Genomic DNA, 27164 nt, shown 5'->3' on the forward strand with positions numbered 1-27164 from the left:
CGATAAGATGGAGCCAACCCAGAATAAGGCAGTTGGTGAAATTCAAGAGTCCTGTTAGGACCTGCTCGCTTCAGTCGATGAGAAAAGCAAGAACTTCAGGCAACTTTCTGCAGTTGGGGTCAAATCAGGGGAAAGGAGAAGCTATGAGCTTGGCTGAGATTTTCAGTGCAACCACAGAGAATTGGTCTCCTCAGAAAGAAGGAATAAAGACAATGACTATGCCCTTGTGCAAGGGGAGAAACCATCACAGCTCAGGAACTCTACTGAAGTACTTCAGTTTTTATCCTGCAGGATGTGGCTCTTGAGAAACATGGTACACAAACACGTGCAAATAATCCCACGTAGCATTACTGATCACTTTGCCAGTCTTTAATTTTAAGCACAAACAGGTGTAAAACTATCTGTAAGCAAGGGGTGATAGTACAGGGGCACTATTACAGGGTGAGACCAGCTCCTGCAGCAGCATTGGAGCTTGATCTGCTTAAACCAGCAGAGATTCTACCCAGAGGTTTGTTTTTCCAGTTTTTCCTCTGCTGTGCCTTTCTACTTTGCTACTTCGCTTGGATTTAAGAGAACCAGCCAGAATAAGTACAAACTGGAGTATTATAAACTAACTTCTTGTATAAATACAGAAACAATATTAAAACTTTAACCAACTCCATGGAAAGAAAACACTACCATTAATATTGTAAACAAAACAAATCAAAAATGAAAACATTATAAAGTTTTAGCTGATAAATTTCTGGTAAGAGACAAACCTGTAAGAAACTCATGATGATACTGATCTGATTAGTTGGAATCACTAAAGATAATTCTAACAGGACACTAAACACAGACAATAAACATTCAACATCATACAAAACTTGTGCTGTCATCCCTGGCAGAATTTGCCCAGCACAGAAATGTCCTGGATGTGAACTTTTCCCTACACAAAGTTCCCTTTTGATCCTGCTGCCTCCTCAACCCCTGCTCAATAATCAGCAAACTCCAGCTCCTGCTAAACATTTCTCCTTCACAGGGAGGTTTTTTTTGGAATTCCAGCCTCTGGCTTGGTTTCCTCTATTGCCAGGTCTAACCTAAGGACCAGAATAAACACAGAATATTCAGAGTATTCAGTAGTTCCAGCAGAAAAGTTTGCTTTAAAAGCCCAAACAAGATTTTAATGATACAGATTCAATGATTTCTTCCTCCAAAAGCAAATGTCAGAGGATATGGGGCAGAAAGCATTTTACTGGCATCAACGAGGATAGATTTGAAACAAATCAAGGTGAGTGGGCAAGAATCTACCATCAGCCATTAATATAAAAACTTAAGATTAAATTCAAAGTAAACAACAAACCAGCAAATTCTGTATGACAAAATACCAAATTTATACAACTAGGAAGTTCTGTGAAAGTAACTAAGATGCTTTCCACAATAAAAAGGATTTAATATTTTTTAAAATATTTTTTTTAATTCCAGTTTTTATGGATTATCAACCCTAAGAATTTAATTGTGAAGAAAATAACTGATATTGTGTGGAGAACAACCTGGTTTTTACTGTTCTCACCAACTTGCCATGAACCACCTCCTCATTAGCTCATGCATAAGAAACACAATAGAAAGGTGCAGCTGAAATATTAAAAGCCTGAAGATTTACTGATGGCAAGACTACAGATTTTCAACAATCTGTTCTGTCTGGAAAGTGTTTATCTACAAAGCCTTTTAATGTTTATCTATAAAGCATTTTACAAATATTGAAGCAATACCTAGTGCTCTCTTCTCCTTCAGACAGACTCACTATGTCACATTGTACATAAAAATCTGACATTTACCCCCCACTTCAGCAGAAAATACAACACTCCACGAGCGTTATTGAAGAAAGTCAAGATACTCATACTGAAAAAGGTAGTTTTGTTATCTCAGTATGTCACAAAATGCAATTTTACACTGAGCAGAAATACAAAAAAGGGAAATAATAGAAGAAATATACACTTTAAAAAAAAAACTTAAATGTTTAGACTCTTTGACCTTTCCCAGTCTTTCCTCACAGGAAGCAGTCTGTGTTGTAGTACACCTAATTTAATTTTCTGTTTCTTCCTTTCTGCTCTTAAATACTAAAGAAAAAACAAAAAGCATCATAGGGCAGATCTACCATTGCTGAATGAGCACGACACACCTGCCCCAGTAAAAACAACTCCTGTTCCTTAGAATTCTGGGAAACTATTTAGGATATTTTTAGGGTATTGATAAGTGAATAATTTTTGGGTGAAAGAATTCCAGTTCTTTCAATTGTTTTCCTTTCTGGGAATTTGCTGGTACCAGTCTAGGAACTCCACCCAGGGGCTTTGGGAGTTGTTTTTTCTTACTTAGTCATCCATCTTTGGAAAGTCTCCAACCAAAGATCCCAACCTGAAAGACCCTGATTTTAAAAAGATACATTTCATTCTATTTGTCTGCTAAGCCCCTTTATTTTTTTTTTAATCCACCCACTGCTATTAAGAAAAGCCACTAGAACTCTCAGAAATAGCTCTGTTTCAAAGCTTTAAATCCCTTTCTCCTATTTTGGCTCCAGAACGTTCAGCTCATAAAGTGACTGCACTGGAGACCAAACACCAAGGTGTCTTTTTACTCAATCTTTTATTAAACAAACACCATTCTGTAGATCACTGTACAAAATCCTTACTACAAACACAGGATTTGCTCCCAAACAAGAAGGGGGAGCAGAGTAGTTTCCAATGCACCTCCTTGCCATTTGGAGCCCAGGTTGCACTGACATTTTCAAGCCAATTTTTTGGTTTTTAGAAGCTATGAACACAGGAGAAAACGTGCAAGTTTTACTAATAGAGACTTCAATATTGTGTCCAAGAGTCGTAAATAATTGAATTAAAACCCAGGATGGTTCAAGCACAACATATCTACCAGTTATCCCTTCATTATCTTCTGTAGTCAATAAATGTAGCTGTTGAATGTTCTGAACTTTAATTCCAGAATTAGATTCTGATTCCTGGCACAAATTTTAAATGATTGAACAATATTAAAGCATGGAACACACTAGGTTTTATGTAATATATAAATTATAACATATCTAACAACAGGCAAATCTTTCCATAAGACTGGGTTATTGGAATACTAATTGCCAATTTTCCTACTCTGAGAGCAAGAAAAAAATCAGTACACTGGCAAAATTAAATTATTCGTTTCAATAAAAAAATACTTTATTTCTTAACAGCAGAGATTTGGCAACAAGATGTTATATAACATCATTTACACCTGATTGTATTTCACTTCCAATTTTTTTAATCCTGCAAGGTACAAAGCAAATACTTATGAAAGGGACATGCAGCCAATGCCAAAGTTTCAATTATAGCCTTTCCTATTTGGCAGCAGCAAGTCAGGACTTGTGGGCATTGTTCTCTTCAGATCATTGCTGAGGAAAGAAAGAAACCTGAAGATGCTGCTGGCACTTAAATCTCTGCTTATCCTTAAATGCTGCAGGTGATGCTGTGGGTGATGCCAAGCATCAGCAGGGGAAAATCCCCACTTTTTCACCCTCTTGTACAGAGCTGAAAATAACACAAACCATCAAAGAACTATTACTAGAAAAAGTCAACTTACAAGTGTTCAAATTTTATCTGCTGTTTCTTCATGTTGCTCTCCCCTTCCTCATCTTCTGGGGTCATATGTACAGGTATAAAGTAGGGGTGTTTGAAAAGGTTACACTCTAAAAGGATTATGTGATTTAAAGTGCAGAAAACAGACAACAATGCTCCGAAATCCCCCAAAATATCAACTCTTTCTTAGCTGTATTCTAAAGCAGGAAGGTATTTTTAAAAAAACAGAATGTGCCTAAGAACTTTGTGTGTGATCATTGCAGAAATAGAACGATTTTTGGGAAAGTGATCCATGTATTTCAGCCAAGGTTTGTGACTAGACAATCCCTCTTTTAAGGTCACAGAAACAAGTGTGTTACCAGATTTATCAAAATGCTCACACCCACCAAAAGCTGCTACTGCTTCTGAACAGCAGTCCAACAACATGCAGTCTGCCAACTAATCTATCTCCCCAAAATACTTCTAATATTTCAAAAGCTCACAGACAAAATATGCTGTCTCTTTAATCTCTTATTTAAAAAAAAATTAAAGGTATGCAGAAATCTTTTTTCCCCTTGCTCCATAATTACAGTGATTTGGAAAACAGAACAGCTATATCTAATTTTGGACCAGCAACAAGTTTTAAGAGTCAATAACCCACAAGACATGCCATCTACCCTTACATATTTTACCCACTTACTTCTCACTTTAAAAATTCCTTATCAGTTGCTATTTTCCAAGACTTATTTATATGTATTCACACATCTAAAAATGTGCCAACACTATTGTTGAGACAGAATTTAGTGGAAGAGCCTGTCCATTGGAGGGATTCTGTAGCCCACTTGCTCCAAGACACTATCACCAGTTTCATCTTTAAGTAGAGCTACTTTTATTGTGTGTACATACACATAAATATCTATATGCAAATACATACACAGGGAACATCTGACTGCCTTTTTGCCAGCTCGCAGCTGGAGAATTCCAACAGAAATTTACGGAAACAACACGAATTCACAGATTACTTTCTTTAATAAGTAATCCTGAAGGCTGGGTTTGGGTTTTTTTAGAGCAAGTTATCACTTCTGGGAGATCTGCAAGCAGCATCCCCCACAGCAGATGGGGTGAGGGTAGAAGGCTGTGGAGATGCAGCTGAGCATCCTCACACCCAGTGCTGACCCAGCACAAAGGGCTCTGCCAGCAGAGAGCCACTGTTTTAAGTGAAAAGACACTCATTTTTGGCAAACACTAAGTGATCAGTGGAGCTTGTCTTTCTGTGGCATCATCCATGGGGAAGGAGCCCTCCTGCACTAATCTTGCTAATCTCCGGAGCAGGGGGAATTTATTAAAAATGCTATTTAGACAGACAGGCTTCTCTGCAAGTCTGCTACACAGGCTCATCAAACTCATTAAACCCAGCTTTGAATCCCAGGCTTGGGAGTGTAATCCCTTTTAAGAAGCCTGCTAGACTAGGCTGAGAGAATAAAAATATGGGAGTTAGTGAACAGAAAGGTGCAGGAGCGCCGCTCACCTCGTGGTCAGTGTGGGAGATGGACACCCCATCCTGGGCACCACCAGTGCCATGCTGCTGCCAGCACTGGGCAGGGAATAATGTCCTTGGAAACCACAAACAGATGTTGTGTCTTCTACCTCAGTAGCAGGAAGGATGTTGACTTTGAGCAGCACCAATCCTTCAGCTTCTCCCTACTCCCTCTCCTTTGTCATCTGTATTGTATGAAGGTGAAAGTGCTGTTGCAGCTGGCACAGCACAAAATTGGTGACTGTCCTTCAGGGAGGAACAGGAGATGGCTGGAGTGCCACTTCCTACTGGCAGAGGCAGTGTTTGGGTGGGCAAGGTGAGCTCTCATACCATTCCACACTGCCTTGGGAAAATCCTCCCTGGGAGCTCTAAAATGCTGTGTCACCATCAAACCTTTGGATACCCCAAAACCTGACCTTCATCTCCATGCACAGCTGTAAAGCACCTGATTTCCAGGTTTCCTGCAGCCTACAAAGCTGCTGTTGCCCATGGGGAGCCTGGAAAAATCTAAAGTGAGTGCTGAGGCTCTGAGGAGGCAACGAGCAAAGCCACAGGCATCGTATTTAGAGAGAGAAAAGCAAAAGCTGCACCTTGAAAAGGCTGCAAGATGCAGGAGTTGTAGAGAGTGTTTCTCTGCACAGCACAGCCCGGCAGCAGGCTGCCTTGGGGAATTCTGCTCAGGAAATCATGGCACTGGGATGCTTTTAATCACCCCAGCCCTGAGCAGAGTGCAGGACTGCAAACTGCTGGGCACCTTGTGTCCTCTCAACTGACCATCAGCTGAAGGACTGCAAGAAAAATGCCATGGCACTGAACTGCAGCCTCCTGATTCCAGTGTTTTTAGGTAAATACAACAGCCTGTAACTTCAAAATGTCACCAGGAGGCTGGATACAAAGCTTCCTAGCACAGTGACTAGACAAAATGTAAAATAAAATGAAATTAGAAGGCTCCCTATGGGGTCAGAGCAGTAAAACTGATTCTGATTAAGTTGCATTACGAGATAGAAGCAGGATCTCAATAATTTACAGCCAGAGACAGGATAAGTGTCCATTAGTATTAGTGTCTATGAATGTACACTTTCTATTTTTCTACATTTTTAAGGCCTCTGAGACCATGTCTGGGCCTTCAGCTTTCCCTCTTCCTGGCTCCAAACCACTGAAGTGAAACCCCTTCCCCCAGGCAGAAAAGGAGCCTTCCTCATTAGCATCCTCTCCACCCCCAAAGGGTGGGTAAGGAAGAAGGCAGGATTATTTGAAGTCAATCTGGACACAGTAAATGGTCTCTAATGGCATCTAGAACACAAAATTCATAATTATTTGAAAAAGCTATGAGGTTGGACATGATCCAAATTTAGATGAGCACAGCACAGCAGGATGTTCTGCAGATGTGTCAGTGCCTCTTAAGTTTAGCAGTCCCTGATATTTTTGGTTTGTTTTCCGTATTCCTTTCAGCACCAGCAATCTTGGGAAGGGCACGCTTGAAGCCAAACCAAGAAGTACTAAAGGAAATAAAAAAAAAATAAGCCAGATCAATGCTTACAGAAACCTGAGCTCATTATATTAATTGTGTCTAAACCTCCATCAATGTGTTCTTGGCCATTTTCCCTTGGAGAACCAGTGCAGAGTGGCTGCACTCACTTTGTGCCTCCTCCACTAATGAGCAGCCTCATGCCATTTCAATGCCTCTTCCCTCCCAGGAATCATTACCTCAAGAGTTACAACTAATTTGATAAAAATCTGTTCTGCACCATCATCCCCAGGTTCTGGAGGTTTAAAGAAACCATTGAAGGCACTTGCTGACAGGTCAGAACAGCTCTCCATCAGTCTCCAACAAAAACAGATGAGTAAGAATATCTGGGTAGAGGTTTGGACTCCTTTTTTAAATAACTGCTTTATATTCAAGGTACCTGCACTTTCCCATGTACATTTTTGAAAAGAGTGGTACAAAGTTACTCCTCTCGCTCCTTCAAATTCCAGAGACTGAGGGATTTTTCAGGCTGTGAGTACAATGAAATAAAAAATAAATCACCAGAAAACAAACCAGCAAGGCTGCAGTGATGGTTGCTCTTTACTGTGTCCCCAGTTTTGGGGTGGGCAGGACATCCCAGCAGTGGTTCTCATCCCCTTGGGATGCACTGGGACCATCTCCTTGTCTTTTACCCCTCCCTGGTGCTTTCAGGGAGTGAGGAAGGAGGGTAAGGAGCTGCCAGACACTCCTGCAGCTGATGAGCAGCAGCCACCCAAGAGGTGCTTGCATGATTTTGTGTATAGAGAGCTTGTAAAGCACTTTGGGAAGCTGAGGGATGAAAAGGACTATATCAACGTAAGATATTATTATTATTAAACCAGTGATCTGACAAGAAGAGACAGCTCTTCAAATCTCTACAACAGCTTGAGCTGAAGAGATCAGGGAGCCCAATTTGAAAAAATAATAATTTGAAACGAATTGGAGGATTAGAAGTGGCAGCTCTTTTGTGGATTCTCCATGGCAGGTAAATTTAGTAGGCTACTTTAATTTTGCATCGTTTTAACTCCTGGCAATGTCCTGTGCATTGAATCTGACAGAGAGACAGAGTGTTTGAAGCTGTCGTTGGCTACATTTTAGTCTCCCAATTTTACAATCAGTGTTTGAATCTGCTACTACAACTCTGGGTACAGAGATCAGAGGCTTATCAAAGAGGCATCCATTTCAAAGACAAGCAGCAGCTTTGACTTCATTCCTTCAATGCTTAAAATTCCTGAAAAAGCAGATGAGCATACCACAAAACAGGTCTGAAGGAAATCTCTCTATCGGCTGTAAACCTATTTCAGTATTAATTTTTTAAGGATCTATTTTGGTCTCAAGTAAAATGAGTGTGTTTAGCAGAGATAATCCTCTCAACAGGTGAGCTTAATATATGCCTTTTCCTGTGACTGACTGAAAGAACATTTTAAACTTATTGCTTTTTCAAGCATTAATTGAAGAACTACTTCAACCAGTTAGCTGATTTTGTTTAAATCTTTTTTTAGACTAATAATGTCTTCAATTTCCTAACAAAGCAGCACTTCATTTCTTTATTGCTGCCCTTATTTTACCTGCATGGATGAACCAAGAGCACTGTGGGCAGCAACACATGCACTTTGCAATAAGATGCCAGGGTTAAAAGGTTTATCACCCACTGGAGGGCTGCTTTCCACACCCAACCCTTGGGTTTAAGCTGAGTTTCAGCATTCACATGAGTGATAATCGTATGAATTCACATGATTATTCAGAATTGACATGACTGATCAGCATCACATCAGTATGGAAGTGAACCTGGGTGATCTTCTTCCTTCTGGTCTCACACCCATACTGCCCATCACAGACCATTGCCCACTCCCTGGAATCGAGTGCCCAGCTGCCTTTTGCTAGAAAGCAAGAGGGGATTGCCCCAAAGTGATTTGGGAATCTGATCCCAGTTCCTCCAGCTGAGCACTGCCCAGCCCAGGGAGGCCCTGAAAGGCTTGTGCACGGAGCAGTGGAGAGTTTCCCACAGACAGTGGAGTTTCCCAAAAAGCAGTGGATATACTTTCCATGGACAGAGCTTCCCAAGGAGCAAGGGATGATGTTTCCTGACACTGGAAGTACCCAGGCACTGGAGGCAGCATAACCTGGCTCCTGCCCCGGCAGGGCAGGTGAGTGCAGCCCCAAGCCCACCTCTGGCTTCTTGTTTTCACTGATTGACCCATCCCACTCCTCCAGCACCTCATCAGAAGGACTTAGAGGCAAAGGGGATGATCAGCAGCAGGTTAATTAGTCTGATTAAGGCCTGGGAGATGTGGCACTGGGAACTCGGTGCAGCACAGTCCCAGCCAGCTTGAAAGGAGCCGCCCGCTGCTGCCAGCCAAGGGAGGCATTAAAGCTGCCTTTGAAAGCCATGGCCATACCAGCACAGCTCCACTGCAGGTGTGGACATGCCCCAAAGTGCACAGAAAGTGCTGAGGAGTTGGGCTCAAATCGCTCCTGACAAACAGGACTCAGGAGTTTGAACACTTTGGGGCGTTTCTGAGAGCACTCCCAGCGCCCTCTCGCAGCGGATGAAAGGTTTGGATTAAAACCAGCTTTGAACCTGCAGAATGTTTGCAGAATGTTTTCCTCAGAGCAGCTCATCTATCAGCATTCAGCCCAGCAACACGAGTTTCTTTTGCAATATTTTACTAAAAGGTCCTTGATGCCCACACACAAACACTGACAAATCTGACATATTCTTCAAAATACTTGAAATTACTGGTTTTCACCCAGTAGGAAACAAAACATGGAGAAAACCAGAGTAGAAGCTTTTTATGAGATGTGATGATGCTGTATCTGCCATCCAATTCCACGACCCAGATTCCTTTATGAACTGAGCATTTCTCATTGTTTTCTCCATTTGCAGAGAAGCACAAGAAAACCATTTTGGACCAGAAGCGTCTCAAGTTTGGGTCCTTTAACAGCTTTTCTCTTAATAAGTAATAATAACAGAATCATGGGATAGGTTGGGTTGGAAGGGACATTAAAGTTCATCCAGTTCCACTGTCTAGGTTGTTCCAACCCATCCAACCTGGCCTTGGACACTTCCAGGGATGGGGAACACAACCCCAGTGTCCTTGGGTGACAAAAATGAATAAATCTGTCCCAGTGGCAGTCCTGTGCCAGGGTATCCCCAGCACCAGCACAGAGCTCATTCCCAACTCCTCATCCTTCCTGCTCAACACTGCCCTAGTGCTGCTGCTGCTGCTTCTGAAGAAAAACTTCCTTTTTAAAAAGTCACTGGATGTTCAATAGATAAATAACCACCTCTGTACTTAAAAAGTGCAGAACTATGGCCATAAATAAGCATTAGTGCTTCAAAAATTGTGAAACCACAGCTTTATGGTTTTAAACAGAGACAAGGTGGAATCCTGAATGGTGGCAATGTATTTCAGATGAAAGCTTTCAAGGAGATGAGGAATAGTTACAGGAGCTGGAACCTGAGTAACTACACTTGCATTAAATTATTCCATCTGCAAGTCCATTAAAAATTGTTAATGGTTTTGTATGGCTTTTATATTTATTGGGTGGGTTTATTCCTATGTGAGTCATACATATTTATTACCACAGGCCAGATAATGGTTATTAATAAAACTTCTTTTATTTGCATACTGTCTTGATGCTGCCCTAAATATTTACAACTGGTCTATAAAATATAAAGAATCCTCCAAAATTCTAAATAGCACCAGGGATGCATCCCAACTTTGCTTTCTGTACTTAATTACTTTTTCTGTGTTTTGCTTTTTCGAAACTAGAAAAAACCCCTCAGCCTGGTAAATCCATTTCTTTTCTCAAGTCAAAAAAGCACTAATTCTGTCAAAGCTTTAAAGCACTATTTGTGTGGAGGAAGTGAGAAGAGATCCAAAGTTAAAGCAGGCTGGTTTTTTTATAATTAAGAAAATACATATATTTCTACACATAATTATGAACAGTAACAAAAGCTCAGTATTAAAATAGGTCCACTGAATCCCTGGAATTATGCCTGCCAACTAAAACACCTACTATGAATTTAGTAATGGGTTATGCAAACATAAATTACAAGGCCAGACATTTTAAAAGGAAAAAAAGGTGATTTATTGTCACACTGGAGACATGGCAGGATAGAAGCACAATTTCATTTTTCCATATATTCATCAACACTGCAGATGTGTTAATGCAAAAAGAATTCCAAAATAAAAATTACTCTCAACTGCTCTAATTCTCATCTGTCATTTAATTTACTTTAAAATTGTTACCAGGAAGCTTTTTTTTTGTTTGTTTGTTTTTTGTTTTGTTTTGTTTTGGCTTTTTTTGTTTTAAGCAAGCAAAACACTCTCAAAATTCCTGGAAGAAAATAGGTTTTAGGAGTATTTTACAGACACCTTCCCCTAAAAATCAAGGCTTCATCCTAAACTGACCACAGCAGAGTGGCCTTGCAGAAACCTGGGACATTTGGGAGGGTGTTTAATAGCAAAGCTTCAAACTATCATTTGTACTTTGGGGATTTGGTTTGGGAGTATTTTTACTCCTCATATTAATAGTTTCTGGTTTTCTTTCAAGCAGATCCAACTATTCACTTATCCACTGTCAGAGCAAGGACAAGAATCTCTTGTAACTGGCAACTCCTGTTAGAAGAGTTATTTGTGACAACATTGTGATTTTAATGAGAACAACATGTTCCTTTAATTACACCTGAGTCACTTTGAGGTGGTGCAGATGAGCTGAGGCTTACAGACGAAATAAAAAAGGAAAAGTACTAATTGAAGATGTTTAATTATTTCTTTGCTTGGTAAATACATATAGGAAGGAAGAGCAAGGATTTTGAGGCCTGTTATTTTTATAACTCTTGAAAATAAGTCAAACTATTGAAAATAAGTCAAACTATTTTTAAAACTCTTGAAAATAAGTCAAACTTATTGACTTATTATTGTTCAGAGTAAATTTAGGAACTGAACTTCAGACTCGCTTTGTGAGTGATCTCCATATAAATTCCAAGTTTTATACCTAGCTTACCATAAAGCAGAAAGTAAGAATGGCTGGTAATTGTTGGTACCATAGTAAGAAATATCTCAGTTATTTCAGCTTAAAAAATGACAATGTTTTCCCTTAAAAGCCAGTCAATGATACATCAATAAATCACGTTATATCTTAATGCACACTACATGAAGTACAAGCATCCTGCAGGAGGAAGGATGACAAATGCCATGTCAGACTGAGTTTTTTTTTCCTGGAGTTGTGACCTTGAAAAGGTTCTCCTCTTTCAGCCCTCACCCCCAACCCTCCCCTGCTCTGGCCACTTTCCAACTGGGTCAGCCCTGCAAGGTTCAAGCACAGGCAAGAACAAGCAGGGCAAAACAAACTGTTTGCTTTGCCTTCTTTCAGCCTCAGTGACAGCAGAAACTCACTGCAGCACCAAAGGCTTAACAAGAGAGATTAACTTGTAAATATTTGCTTACAAGTGTGTCCCTTTGTAAACCACAGTAATACCCCAAATATCCCCTTTTCTCCTTTTCTGCAGTGGAAAATGCTGCACCCTTGGCATTGCTGAAATCCACTAGCTGCAGCCAAAGCTGGGAGAAGAAAAGTGAATTTTTGACAATGCTCAAATGAAAGAAATCTACGTTACTAACAGCAAGTGACTTCAGAGGAATTAATTTGTTCAACTACTCCAATGAGTTGGGTTGCATCAGATGTGTCCCCCTCTAAAGTGTTTTTGGAACTCTTGAATAAAGTAATTGCCTATATATTTTCAGATTTACAAAACTTTTGAGGCAAATGTATTGTATAAAATTGATTTAAGGGTATCTTGAAAGCAAATGGGAGAGAGAAACAGTAACTCAAGGCGGCCTAGGTGATGTGATTTCAGAAAAATGCCTTAAATAAAACTTCTCTGCCTAAAAACACACAATCATGACTTCTGCAGGTCAGGGGAACTCTTTTCCTGGGTTTCAGACCTTCCCAAATGGTGTTTGAAAACCATAAACTATGAAATCCTACATAGCAATAATCCCCAAAATATGCCCTCCTTTGCTAAAAGGACTTTTTCAAACCCTGTTATTCCCAAATAAATGGCAGAGATTCTGCTGCCACCCTGCCCTGCTAGGAACAGAACAAGTTAAGACAATTATTTTAAAAAATAAATTAATGAAGTTTACTGAGTATGGTAGGAATGGTCAATGGAGGTCAGTTTTAGGAGAATCCTAGAAAAATACAACTGTGAATTAGAATTGTTTTAGTGATCTCTCACTTCCAATAAAAAGGCAGCAAGAAATCGTAATACAGAAATAGATGCTAGAAACACTGATGTGAAACACTGTGTGATGGTTTCCTGTGAACAAAGAGAATATGCTAAAGTGAAATATGTATTAAATAATACACCCAGGATAAGGTTAGACCTGATTTAACCCCTCTGACTCCACAAGACTGGTGTTTAGATCACATTTAAAGATATGGAGATAGATTTTATTACTTTTCTGGAAAAGTCACATAATAATAATAATAATAATAATAATAATAATAATAATGATATACTTCTCCATTTAGCTTTCAAAAAAACCAAGCCCATGTAGCACAAATTATCATAAAAATAATTTACCTTTGACAAACAAAGCTCTTAAGAATAAAAATGTGGGAAGGCAGGAAATGGCACCTAAATATTCATCAAAGGGGGAAAAAAGAGAAAACTAGGAGGGAAAGGGGAAAGAAAGAGGAAAAAGGAAAGAAGAGAGGAAAAAGAGGAGGAAAGTGGGAAAAGGAAAAAGGAGGGGGGAAGGAAAAAAGAAAACAATAAAAGGAGAGGAACAACCCAGCTGTAGATGGCAGCAAATCAATATTCACCCCTCTGTACACAGACACTGAGAACATCAATTATCCTCAGACAGACTGTGTGTTTTCAGTAGATTTTGTTATCATTTCCACTTTGTCACACAGACTAGACCAAAGTTGACTGTGCAAAGTCTCTGGGAATCAACATTACCCACAATTCTGAAGATGTTGCTCTCATTTCAAGAACTAATTCAAGCAGCAGAATTATTTTATTGTTTTTACCCTTAATTATATTATCTTTTGCTGTGGAGACTGGCTAGTTCAATAGAATACTCCAGAAACACTGGAGACAAAGAATTTGAGAATTTTGCACTTTGAAAAACTGAGCTCTTCCATAATAACTGTCTTAATTTCCTTTAGTTCCTTATGACAATGCAATTATAATGAATTTTTTTTTTTAAGCTTGTGGATCTTAAAGATGTGCATCACCTTGACACGCAGCATGATGATTAAACCATTACTTGTGTCACAGAAGATTTTAAGGCATCTTTCTTTCTCTTTGGGGCACTGCAGAACTGTGATGGAGAAGGATGGGGATGGTTTGGGTGACACTGATGGAAAACAGCTTTGATGGAGGCAGGTAAATGTCATTTATTGGAGATGAAACAAGGGCTCAGGTCATCAGTCCAGTTAGTGTTCAGGTATTATTTTGTTTTCTAGCACTTTCCCATATTCCACTTTCCAGAGCATCTCTCTTTGAGAATTTGTGTTTCTGTGCTTAGAGGTTCTCCCACATCCCTCTAGAACTCTGCCTACTGAACCTTTAATCTGCTTTACAGGATTCAGGTGGGAATTTGGGCATTTAAAGGTAGTCTTGACTTTCTCAATCTCACCAGTTGAGTTCATTTACAACCCAGAAACTGCAAATGGCAAAACCAGTGAGGAATCACCCATCCAATTTACCATTTCACCCATCAGGATAAAAACCAGCGCCACAGTGACTGGGCAAGCTCCTGTCTCTAATTCTGGCCTTTATGCAGGCACCTCACATCTGCCTCATTCTGTAGAGCTCACAATCTCCCATTATAAAATTACTTTCTTATTTCATTTCCCAAGAGCAGCTGACCCAGGCCTCCCAAGCTGGTCTTTTGTCTTGTGACCCCTGGTAATAACCCCACAGCTCAATATTACCTGGGTCAAATCCTAGAGAAAAGCAATGGAGAGTAACAGGTTAAACAGTCTTAAAAGTGGAAGTACTAGATAAGCTTTTCAGTGTTTAAAACAGAAATAGGTAAGCAAAAAGTGGTTACTGAACTAAGAATCTGGGTAAAAACAAAAGCAAGGGTATCAACATTAGGAACTATCTACACTTCATTCCAAAAATTATTAGCCTGTGCACCTGGAATTATTTAGAGACTAAAAAACCCCAACTCTCAAAGATGGTCATTCAAACATTCTGTTATTCACACCAGAATTGACATATGAAGACAGGATGAAGTAAAACAAGAATTTCACAGAGGTTAAAACACCCCAGAAATGCCACAGTTGGGCACAACAGTTCAGGATTTGTCACTGTAAGAAAATAATCATCTGATGCAGGCTGGCAATTCACATGATATATTTTGAGATGTCTTCCAAGTAACAGTCATGTAAAATTGATGTTTCAAGTAATCTCCTGACCAGTCTCAGCCTTCCACAGTAGCTGCTCAGGGAGAAACAAATTGAGACTGAAAATAGTCCAAAACATCTATGAGCAGCAGGTCTGACATGACCTCCTAAAAGGTGTGAAGAGGTAAAGAGTATTTTTGCAATAACAAGTTAAGAACCCTTTCTAAAAGTTTCTGCACAACCAATGCTGAATTTTCTGTTCATCTAAATTTCCCAAACATGAGATACTTCTTCCCAGAGTCATCTCCCAGTATGCCAAGACAGAAATAGTATTTTAACATTTTTAAATACCAAAAGCCCTAGGGACATTCCTCCAAACATGAAAACATTGTATTGCTTTTGCAGCAATTTGATAATTTGCAAAGAAGGCAGAAATGACCCAAATAGATCTGTCACAACTTTTAAAGTTAAAAGAAACAGAAGTATCCTCAACCTCATTAGGAATTTTTGGAATCCTTTTCTACAGCACAGGAGATAACTTTCAAGGGGATATTATGGAAAGTCTAGAGGCAACAATGAATAGGAAAGTCAAGGCAATTCACACTTGTTTCCTGATTTATGGTGGGACTGGCAAGGGCAGAGGAAAAGAGATGCTGGCACAGCCTAAACCAGGGCTGCACTGACAGGGATGCAGGCAGGGGAAACACAAAATGGAAAGTACAATTCTGAAACAGATTGTTACATTTAACAATTCCATCTTTGTGGCTTTGTTTCTTCTTTTAATGCCAAGAAAGTTGTTACTTCATCGTGGAAACTGAAATTGAACTGTACACTGGGTTATTTATCTATCTGAAGAACATTCTGCATCCAGGCTGGTTTTCTACCACAGAACTCTTTTGTTAAGAAAAAGAGCTCGTTGGATGTTTTAGGAACTTAAATGTATCGGTTTGGAGATGCCAGTGTCCCCCTGTGCATTCCCAGTCCACCTCAAGGATGTTTCCCACCCTGGGGAGGTTTCCAGACAAAGCTGCAGTTACTGATCCTGCCTCCTCCTGAACTTTGGGGAAATGTTCACAGACCTCCCTGCTCTTTGGGAGTGCAACAACAACTGAAGGTGAACACACACTGCACAAGCTGTAAGTTCTGTGTGAGGAGGAAATCCAGAGCAGTTTGCCAGCTGGACACCCCCATCTACCACAGCAAATCCCTTGGACAGGACAGACCTTCCACATCTGAGCTCCTTCCATGCCCCTGGGGGCACAAACTACATCTCAAGTTGGCTACAGCTGCCTATTCCTACAGTTCAGATACTTCCCTCTAATTCTTTGATCCCATTTTCATTCTTTCTCTGTCAGAGGAAGTACAAGTTGCTCTTCAGAAACAAAGCTGCAGAAGAGCACCATGGCAGAGAAGGCAGACAAAGAAAGAAACTAAAAAATTCATGCAAAGTTCTAAAGGAATGTGGTTTCATATAAGTCCCAGGACAAAAGATGAGGATGTAGAACCTAGCAGAGAACCCAGTTTCCTCAAACACTGGGGATGTTCAGAGTGTTGTTCTTGAATAAATAAAACTCATATATTCTGGAAAAGAATAGAGGCTACAGAATTGTATTTTGCAAAGTAATATTTAAAACCTTCCCATCAAATTATTTAACTTCTGTATCCTACTTACTAGAAAGGACTAATTGCATATAATTTCCCACTATTTCTCTTAAAGTAATTACAAGAGGATCTATTTGCCTCTGTACATTCCTCTCCCACCGAGTTACCAAGGTGCTCTCACAATGCACTTCAAAAGTGTAGTGTTTTGGGGGGTTTTGTCTGTTGGTCCCCTTCTGCTCCACAGAAAAAAAACTAGCTTAAAGAAATCCTCCTGAAATCTGTAACATGCCATCAGATGGGAACTGGCAGCTACAGCCACATTCTAAAGAATTTGTCATTTTACTTTTAGGAAAAAAAAGGAAGGCAGCAGGAAACACATTAGGTTTTGTAGTATAAACTTAAGCTTCTAGCAAACAATTGAAAATGTGGCCCCAGAATTCCATGTATTTTCTGCATTCTGTACAATCTCCTATACTCTCCATATTCTTTCACTTCTATCCTTCCTCCTCTTCCCAATAGTTTGCAAAAGGAATCAACTCACCCTCTCACAGCTCCTGAACTTGCTCTTCAAATTCTTTTACACCTTTTAAAAAGTCCTACTCCTTCAAAGCTGCACTCCCCAAATTCTCTTTTCTTCAAAGAGAACTGATTTCTGCCCCACAAAGCCTCCTCAAGGCACCAGATAAACAACACTGCCTGTTCCCCACGAGTCCCTCCTGCTCCCACATTGCCCCTGTGTGGGTCAGCATCCCCAGGATGCAGAGCAGCATCTGCTGCTGGAGAAGCAGCACTGAAGGTTAGGGGAGCTGCCTGCTGCTTCCCTCCCAGGAAGAGCCTTGGAAGGAGCTGGTGCTGGCATATCAGTTATCTGGAACTGGCTTTGAAATGCCACAACATTCCTGGATGAACAGATTGCTGGCAATCAGCAGGGAAAAAAAAAAAAAACCCAAATCCACAAAACAAACAGGGGAGCCAGCCAGCCCTGAGCACTGCTCTGCTTTCAGCAGGGAACTGAGTGAGATTATCTGTGGGTTTGAGGAGTTTCAACATTTCAACACTCCCAGCTTCTCACACGTAATATTCACCCTGCCCAGATTTCCCACTGGTTTTACCCCTTCAAGTTTTACCCCACACCTGTGCTCCATGCACATCCTCCCAGGGGAGCTTGGCTCAGCCCTGACCTTGTTGTGTTTCCAGTGAAATCAACAGCGAAACTTAATTTGATTTTTGATGGAAAAATGAGCATCTTTGAAGTTATGCCCTTGATATAGATTTATTTAGGCAGCGAAATGTCACTTTCTACATCCAAGTGCTCCCAGAGTTTGGATTGCTGAAGAATTTTTTTTTTGCAAATCTCCAGGTTTTACATTATTATATAATTTAGAGCAAGCCTGTTTGAAGGCCAGTGTCGATGCTTCCTCTAAAAAAATCCATCCACATTTCAGTATTTACAGAATGCAAAAGCCCCCTGATGAGGAAAACATCAGAGATAAGTGGGTATAAATAAGGACCTGACAATACATACAAGAAAATTATAGAAATAAACCATTAAGAAGAAACCATCACTTCTACATGCCTAAGACCACCTACTACAGTAAGAGACTGGGATAGGTTTTCTCCTTACCTCTGGAGTGTTTTTCTTGAACTCACGACTTTGCTCAATAAGTTTTTTCCTGGACTGCTCACTTTCATCTTGCCGGTTCGCCAATATTGTTGCTGTGGTATCGAGCTCCCTCTGTTAAGAAAAAGAAATATAAACAAAATAAACAAACAGGGAAAAAAAAACCCTCAAAAACAAAAACAAACAAACAAAAAACAAACAAACAAACAAACAAAAAACCCCAATACCCAAAAAACCCAAACCAAAATAATAATAATAATAAAAAAAGAAATTCAGCCAGAGCTCTGTTTGTCACAGAAATTAAAAAAAAAACAAAAACTCTCATACATACATCATGTTATTGGGAATATGGAGATGGAAAGTCTAGGGAGCAGCACAGAACAAGCACCAGAGATCTGACCTCCTGAATAACAGCAAATGAAGGGCTACAGCCTTTTGAATTCCATCTTGCAACCAAAGCATCACTATTCTTCTCAAACCTATTCATGGCTCCACCCCAGCATCACACAGGACAGGAGCAATGGCACACAGTACACACCTCCTAATAAATTCCCAAGTCCAGTGGAGATTACAGATTTTGGGCATATTCAAATCAGGTTTCTTTTCACCTGCCTGCTTTTTAGAGATACTGGTTTTCCCCATTTTCAGTTATCCTATTATAGGAATTTCTTAATTCAAATATAGAGTAACCTTATACTTGACTCTGGACTGGTTACACCTCAGTCACTCTTAATTTCCTATGACATGCTGTATATAACTCCATACTGCCACTGCACTGCTCTTTTCTATTTAAGTCTGTATTATTTGAACACAAAACTATCTTTTTGGAATCTATTCCTCCAAGGTTATTAGCAGGTATGTCCATTTCCTCTCCAAAACATATCTTTTTTTAAGCACCTGATGGATGCCAGAGTATCTTCCAACAGTTTCTACTGAGCTGAAGCACGGGTCCCACTGTTTTCCAGCTTCTTCCAAGTGTTTTATCCCCATCCCAATTCCTCCATTCAGTGCTGTGCTTCCAAGTGTCACCATAATAGATTGAACGGGTCACTTATCAGTGTATAAACCAACAATACTCAATCTTCTGTGTCAGTTTGTGTCTCTTCTGCAATATTTCCCCATAATATAAAAAATTAAAGGCAAACCTCTCCATTCAGCTACAGACATCATTCCCCAAGTCACTGGGAGAATCAAGAATTCAGAAAAGAAATATAGCACTGTTTTAAACTGTTATTAATTCAAAGAGAGGAAAACCTGGCTATGAGGAAAGTTCATGAAAAGTGAGAGCAACACACTAGAGCAAGACTATCTTCACTTCATCCCTCTGCCAAGGGGCCTCCAACCTGCCTGCAAAATTCCCAATATTCTCCACCAGAAATTTGCCATGCTTCTGTAATTTGTTCATAACTCAATCACCTGTAAGGTACCAAAAGCACAAGGCTGGACCTCCTGTCAGGTCTAGCACCAGACCCCAAATAGGTGGTCAAGTTGCTGACTTGTTACTAGATACAAATACTGCCATCTAAATACTCTGAAAAGGCCTAATTCCTAATTTTAGATACGTTTTTGAATGGGTACATCCTGGATGGATGCACATGTGTCTTATGGCACTCCATAGTTTGACCTCTGGATGGAAAAAAAAAACCTTTTGAATTCCCAACTCAAGAGGACCAATAGTTTTTCCCCCCTTTAGGTTTATAAGCATAAAATTAGTATTTTTTAAAATAAATATATGGACCATAGTTATCCTAATCCTTGGAAACCAGCTCAATATGACAAATGGGTTTGAAGCCAAGCAGCATGTTGGAACCAGTGACCTAAATATTGTCACTGAAATGCTTAAAAATCCTTCTATATCTGACTTTGGGTAAAGAAACAGGGCAATATGTCCACCAGATCTTGGTTTGGAATTCTGTAACATATGTGAAATCTATTGCAGAAAAGTGGGAAATACTTAACAGTTGGATAAACCACATTTGAAATTCATCCCAGCTAAGTTTATGCAAGAAAAAAGAGCAACAGAAACCAATGTGGTTAAGCAGAACTATAAAGAGCAATATAACGGCTAAGCAGAAGGCTTTTAAAAAATATAAACAATCTGGTACGGCCAGAAACTTGGAAAACTATATTTAAAAAGGAAGCACACATTTAGAGCCAAGCAAAGAAAACACAAATCATGAAGTAAGAGGGAATTTCAGTGGAGCAAAGAACGAAGTGCTTTGGTTTCCAATATCAATTGCAAGCAAGGAACCTGACCAATGGAAAAGCAAGACTTTTAAAGACCTGTGCTTCCAAGTTTAGAGACAAGAAAGAAAAAGAACGGATTAACAAAGAAATAAATTTTGTATTTTGTGCTACCATGAGGAGTCAGGTAGCAAACAACAAAGGACTTTCTCTAGAGGTGCCACGGCGCATTTACGCTTGCTGTTATTTTCTGAATTCCTTCTGGGCCAGGTCTGATCATTCCTCCCCACAAAACCTTTCCTGCTGTGACACACCAGGCACAGACTCTGCTGCCAGGAGAAGTGCCAGCACAGCACTGCCCTGAGCTGCCTGACTCTGGGGCTGGAGCTCCAGATCTTGCACTGAGGAGCCACTGAGAGCCTAAGATGCAGCTCCAGCTGAGGAGCAGCAGGTAGCTAACCCCATGACCTGAGACAAAATAAGGTATTAAATCTTCAAGCCATGTCATAGTTAATAAGAACCACGTCAAAACTGTTTGGAAAAATTGCTAATCTTTTCTTCCTTCCTTGATCTGAACAGTGTACAATGCAAGTTTCATTTATTTAAACCTAATAATAGATACAGGATTACAACTCAAAAGGACTAATGGCAGATTTTTCATACTTTTGTGATTTAATCTCATGAGATAGCCCAGTCTTAAAAAAAAATTTCATGTTGCCAATGCATTATTTCTGCAAGCAAGCTCATTATAAGGAGCAAATAGTAGTAACTTCAATATTTCAAACCTGAGTATGTTGTAACACTCAAACGTAAACACTTCCCCAAGCCTTGTAATCACTCTCTAAGCAGACAACAAGTAAAAGGAGACATAATTCTGCACAGAGAGAAGTGTGTTGGAGAGTCAAAAATAGGAGCCCATGTCTCAGTATCATCCTTCATCCTTCCCTTTGAAATCAAAAGGGTTCCAATGAAAAGCAAACAAAAACCAGGGCTCAAAGGTGTTGCTCAAAGCAGTGACCTGGCTGTGGAAAGGATTCAAAGCCTGGAAGTGTCAGTTCCACTGATTCAACACTAGCTAATGAACTTTCTGGCCCAATAGGGCCACCTGCAGAAAGGGAGTCACTGCTTGGAGCACATCTTGAGAGAACAAGCAAGACCATTATCCCTCCCCCTGCCCCAAAGTCCCATCGATTCAGGGCAGGCACAGTTCAGAGATAACTAAAGAACTCTGTCCAGGGTTTCTACTTTGACCCATTTCAACAAATTTACTGGGGGTGGGAGGGAGGCAGTGGGAGGAGAGGAGACAAGAAAGTCTTATGCTCCTAAGTGTGGGAGTCATTAGCAACAGTCCCCAGAAAACAAACATTAAAAGCTTTCTTTCAGGCAGTATAGAAATAAAAAAATCTAAAACTAGGAGGGTCAATCCACTATCCAGTGTAACAACAATCACCCTGGAGTGAATTTATGTTCCCTTCACTCAGGTAATTGCAGACCCTGTTAGACTCCCTGCTCATCCTGCTTCTGTCACCCCAGGGTGACATAGCTGCATGGGACCCAGAATCACAGAATCACAGAATAATGAGGTTGGAAGAGACCCCTAAGATCATCAAGTCCAACCTATGCCCTAACACTTCAACCAGACTATAGCACCATGTCCAGTCTTTTTTTAAACACATCCAGAGATGGTGATTCCACCACCTCCCTGGGAAGACAATTCCAGTACGTGGAACAGTACATGGCCCACCAGGGCAGAGAGACCCAGCTGAAAACATCTCATCCTTCCCTTCCTACCTTCTGCTGCATTGAACCCGCTCCCTGCCCAGGGCCCAGCACCATTACAGCAGGGAGGTGGGAATGGAGCTGGAATGAGGGGCTGTGGAATCCCCCTTCTTGGCACCAGCCCTCAATTAGCTTGACCCCAAGCAATTATGAAACGAGTTTCAAGGTTGTTTTCCTTTACTGCTGACATGTCTTTGCCCACCAGATGCATTCTTTGATAATCACCCAGCAGCAGGTCTGCACCACTGACCAGTTAAGCACAACAAGGCCTTTCCTTTCCATAATAAGAAGATTTAAGTCAGCTCTTCCATGCCTGAGACCTGGGAGCTGCTGGGTGGCTGCTCTCAAAGTTGAGTCCTAAAAATTACTCACTTAGGAAAACAATTTTGGAAAGAAATTGAACTTGTTTGGCTCTTTATGAAGTTTCTGTTCCCTCACCCACTTCTAACAGATACTGGGCACTGCCCTGCCATGGGCATTTCACAACCAGAGAAACCACCACACTTCAGCATCCCAATTCCCCCAAAAGCTGGTCCAACAACCATAACTAGTCTTCAGTCTCTATTTTGAACCAGTAATCCCATGGCCCACATGGATGAAGTGACAAAAACCTGTAATAACCATCTCTAAGTACTGTGACATAACTGTATCCCAAACTTTTGTAATTCTCCCACATTTAAATGTTTAATCCTTGCTGCATTTACCACAAAGCTCCTACAGTGAGCAAGAAACACATATCAGAACTTTAGGACAAACTCATTATTCCCTGGTAGGCTTCCAGACAGGGATGCAAGCCTAAGCTGTGCCTTTGAAAGCCTTAAGCATGGCTGCAGAGATTAACAGGACACGAGGAAGAATTTTTTCATAGAAAAGGTGGTCTAACATTGGAATGGGCTGCCCAGGGAGGTGGTGGAGTCCCCACCCCTGGAAAGGTTCAAGAAACAACTGGACGTGGCACTCAGTGCTCTGCTTTAGTTGTCAAGGTAGAGATCAGTCACAAGTTGGCTTTGATGATCTCTTAATGATTCTGGGATTCACCATAAACTCATTTTACTTATTACAAGGACCAACACAAACCACAACTTCATGTAGATTAGGAATTTTCTACCAGAAAATGTAGCACTAACCACTTCCCTGAAATCCCGTTTCTGTGTATTTAAGGTATTTCCCTTTATCACCAGTTCAATCAGTTCCCCAGTCTACTGATCATCTGCTACTGAAAGGAATTTTCAGAAGTTTCACTTCTGTTTTCACCCTCTCACAGGAGTGCATTTGTCAGATCTATCAAAGCTCTCAATGTAGCTTTTTGCAATTTTTAATTTCCTATTAAAGGAAAATTTTATGGTGCCAGGATGACACCAATGTAGAAGCATCTGGCACAACTCTGCACACTCACAGCCTACTTGTCTTGGAGAAATTTTACATTTCCCTGACTGCTCCATGAGGCAATCCACCTTTCAGTCTCAAAACCCCATCATTTGCACCTATCCAGAAATCAACATACCAATTATATAAGTATTTCAAAATATTTCAGGAATTATAAACTGCTTTGCAAGCTTGGTGTGTTACTCTGGAAAAACAAAGCCATGTTCACCTGATAAAGCTCTAGATTGTGACTGGGGGAGAAACCACAGAGCTGACACTGGGAATTTTATTAATGTGTTTTGACTGTAAAAGGCCAGCCCCAGTTCTTAGCTAAAAGTGCTAAGAAAGGTAAAACATTCTAAAACTCTGTGAGCAGGGTTTGTGTCAGCCTTCCTGTAAAGCCCTTTCTAAAACAAGCAAAAGGAAAGACCAGACAGTTCAACAAAAGCACATTATCTCAAGAATCATGATCCCATCTTACAACTCAACAGTGACTGCTGAACAAGTAACAAAAAGCAGAATACCTGTAATTTACACTCCCAGAGGAAGGAAAAAAATAGTAAAAACCCACAAGCTTTAAAAAATATTTCTTAGGAAGCATTTTGCCACTTGGCAAACTGATGCAAGTACCTTTTACACTCAGAATTAGTTAGAAAATTTCAATAAACACATTTTATTCCACATACTGAAGCAATTTGACTCCAAGTAAGTTTTTAAACAAGCTTTAACTGGAACAAATTTAGGGCTCTACGCAATACTTTTGGGACAGGGAGTCAGCGTGTGTGGTGGCCACTACATAGAACAAAGAGATCAAGAACAGAGGTGCCAATGGAGCCATCAATAAAATTATCCTAATTAGCAGGTTACTTTAAAAAAAAAAAAAAAAACACCCAAGGAAGAAATAAAAAGAAACGAAAAAGAAAGGGTGTTGTCTGCTCACAACAACAGCCAGTGCCACAAATGTAGGCAGAGCCTATCAAAATGTCTTGCAAGAGGGGAAAGGTAGCACTGGCTTTTCAAAAGGAGCTGCAATCAGCAGAAAGAAGCCACAGATATTGATGCCAGCAAGAAATGCACTGTGAGGGGAAAAGCCTGGCAGTGCCAGAGCCAAGATGATTATTCCTGTCTTTTCTTCTACACATTGAATTCAAAACCTTTTAGAAAATGCAGAGAACTGGAGACTATCCAATGCCAAAGGTCTGTACTGAATAAACCTTTCCTCTCACTCAAAAAAATAATAAAACTTTGCCTATTTGTTTCAAAAATCAGTTTTTCTTCTTCCAGCATTATTTACTCCCTTTCCACCCTCCTCAAACCCAGGTGCAGAATGACTGCACGAGGGTCTCCAGCCCTGCTCACAGTGGCACCAGGTGGGCGATGTGCTCTGCCCTCTCTCCAAAAATAAAGCTCAGGTTCAGTCACACACCCTCAATCTTCACCCCAAAGCTTCTGTCCTGCTCCTGTTACTCAGTTTCTACCCCAGACTGCCACTAATCCCTTTGTTCACCCTACAGCAGCACCATTCACCTGGAGCCCTGGGTGAGCTAAAAGGCACCTGGAGGGTGGATTTTCCTCCCTGCTCCTTCCCAGCTTCTCCCAAGCTGCTCTCCCACAGAAGCTCCCGAGTGTGAAACCCCCAGCTTCCATTACCTCACCCAAAGACCCGCAGTTGGGGCTCAATACCAGGCAGAGAATCTGTCAGCAAACCCACTCCACCAGTTATTAACACTCTGCTCGTCCTGCATTGCAGTTCATCACACTTTGGAAGGGCATAAATCTCCTACAAAGTGAGCGTTTGCTGGGGAGAGGGCTCCCTTGCTTTTGCAAGCACAGCACATCCCCAGCCAGCCACGGCTCCCGTCCCGTCAGGAGCTGCCTACAGCTCCTTCACCCACTTCCCACACCACCATCTCACACTCTTCCACTGAGAAACACAAGTTCAGACCGCTTGCTTCAATACCCACAACAGAAAAAAACCAAAAAGTAATGAGTTAATTTAAGTGTTGCTGCAGTGAGGCTTCTCAGAAGGGAGGATTTCAGATGGATATAGCAAGGGGACGGTGGGAAGTGGTGAGGGCTGCTCCAGCTTGGAGCAATCTGCTCACCCACCATGCACTGGCTGTGGTGTAAAATCACAATACAACCCTGTGAACACCTGCTCGACTGCCCTGTGCTGGCTTTCTACAGCTAAAATTAAGTTCATCATGGTAAATCACTGTGAAAGAATTTAAAAAATGCCTCAAGCTTAGTATTTGTGATTTTGAGGGCAGCTACAGGGTGGTGGGGATTCAAACTGCATCTTCTTCTGCCAAATAAAATCAATTATGGGAAACCAAAGGAAACTCACTGCAGCTTGCACAGCCCTTGGCTGGGCAAGGGCCAGTGCCAAATCCATCTGCCTGACCTCCTATCTCGCTGGCTGATCTCGGGCTGACCAAAGCCAGTGGCCAAACTGACCATAGCCCTGACCACACCACAGCAGCCAATTACCCCGTGGCTGAAGTGGCCACAGAGAGGATAAAAACCAGCCTGGAGATCATGGCTGGGTCCCACCAGGCCAGGCTGCCCTTCCCATCCCCTCCACTTCTGTCACAGCCAGCAGGGACAGGAGGGATGTCCCCTGTCCCCTCCTCGGCCCTCCAGCACACGGCTGACAGGGGCTGGAGAAGGACACTGAGAAAACAGAGACACTCAGACAGCTCAGCCATGTGTGTGATCCCTGCAAACTGGGAGCCACGAGATGCACAGCACCATGACCCATAAAACACCTTCACTGTGCTTCTGATCCCAGCAAAGCAGACGGGAGACGCGCAGCACCCATGAGCCACAAATGAAATTTTTGCTAGATGATTTTAAAAATAATTTTGGACCTTAAATTGGAAAAACCATATAAATAAAAGGCAATTAACCGATGAATGGGTACAAACTACTGAATGCAATACTCTTGCCATTTGTCTGAAGCCCAAATGCAGCAGCCCATGCTCAGGAGGAAGGGATTATTCTGCCATTTTGTAATAACACACCTTCAGCAAATGTCTTACTTCCAAGAAAGATCAGATTCATGAGCTACATTAAATAATTCTTTCGACCACAGATCAAAGTAAAACCTAGTCTTAGAAGAGTGGTTTAAGTATCAGAAAGTTCAACTCTTTAACTAAGCTCTGTTACATCATTTAAAGTATTGAGTTACTCTTGTTTCTAGCCTGGGCTGTGCTGGTAAATGAAGCATGACCAGGCTTTAAGCAAGACACGTCCTGTAACACAGACCAGGATTTATAACTTGCTATACAGGTTCCCACCAATAAATCAATAATATATATACACACACAGGTGTATTTCAGTGTGAGTTCTGGGAACTTGCTGTTTGAAAAAGAAAAAAATAAACAAACTCAAGCTTTTTAATTTTTATTCTAAATGAAAATGAACGTGTTGCTCAGCTTTTAGTCAGCTTCTCCCAACTCCTAACTATGCTGTCTTCTAGAACAAAAATTCACATTCTTATTTGATTAAATGTGCTATTAGTTTTAATTTCGTTTAACAAGGTTAACCATTACAGACTGAGTCCATCCCAGCCACCACTCAATAATCCTTCAGTCAAAAATGCAGTTTCCAATCTCAAAGCTA

At 40.8% G+C, this 27164-nt stretch overlaps 1 protein-coding gene across 11 annotated transcripts in view; it reads right to left on the reverse strand.

Moving 5' to 3' along the window:
- The window catches only part of CUX1 (cut like homeobox 1), a 238196-nt gene that overhangs the window by 169896 nt on the left and 41136 nt on the right, over positions 1–27164 (reverse strand). For all 11 annotated transcript variants that reach the window (XM_085557551.1, XM_085557549.1, XM_085557548.1 and 8 more), the window contains exon 2: positions 18216–18326. In XM_085557551.1, the coding sequence (XP_085413677.1) occupies positions 18216–18326 (111 nt within the window). The remainder of the gene's footprint in view (positions 1–18215; positions 18327–27164) is intronic.

The sequence above is a fragment of the Lonchura striata genome, chromosome 19, assembly GCF_050655825.1.
Source record: "Lonchura striata isolate lonStrDom1 chromosome 19, ASM5065582v1, whole genome shotgun sequence".
Lineage (NCBI taxonomy): Eukaryota > Metazoa > Chordata > Aves > Passeriformes > Estrildidae > Lonchura > Lonchura striata.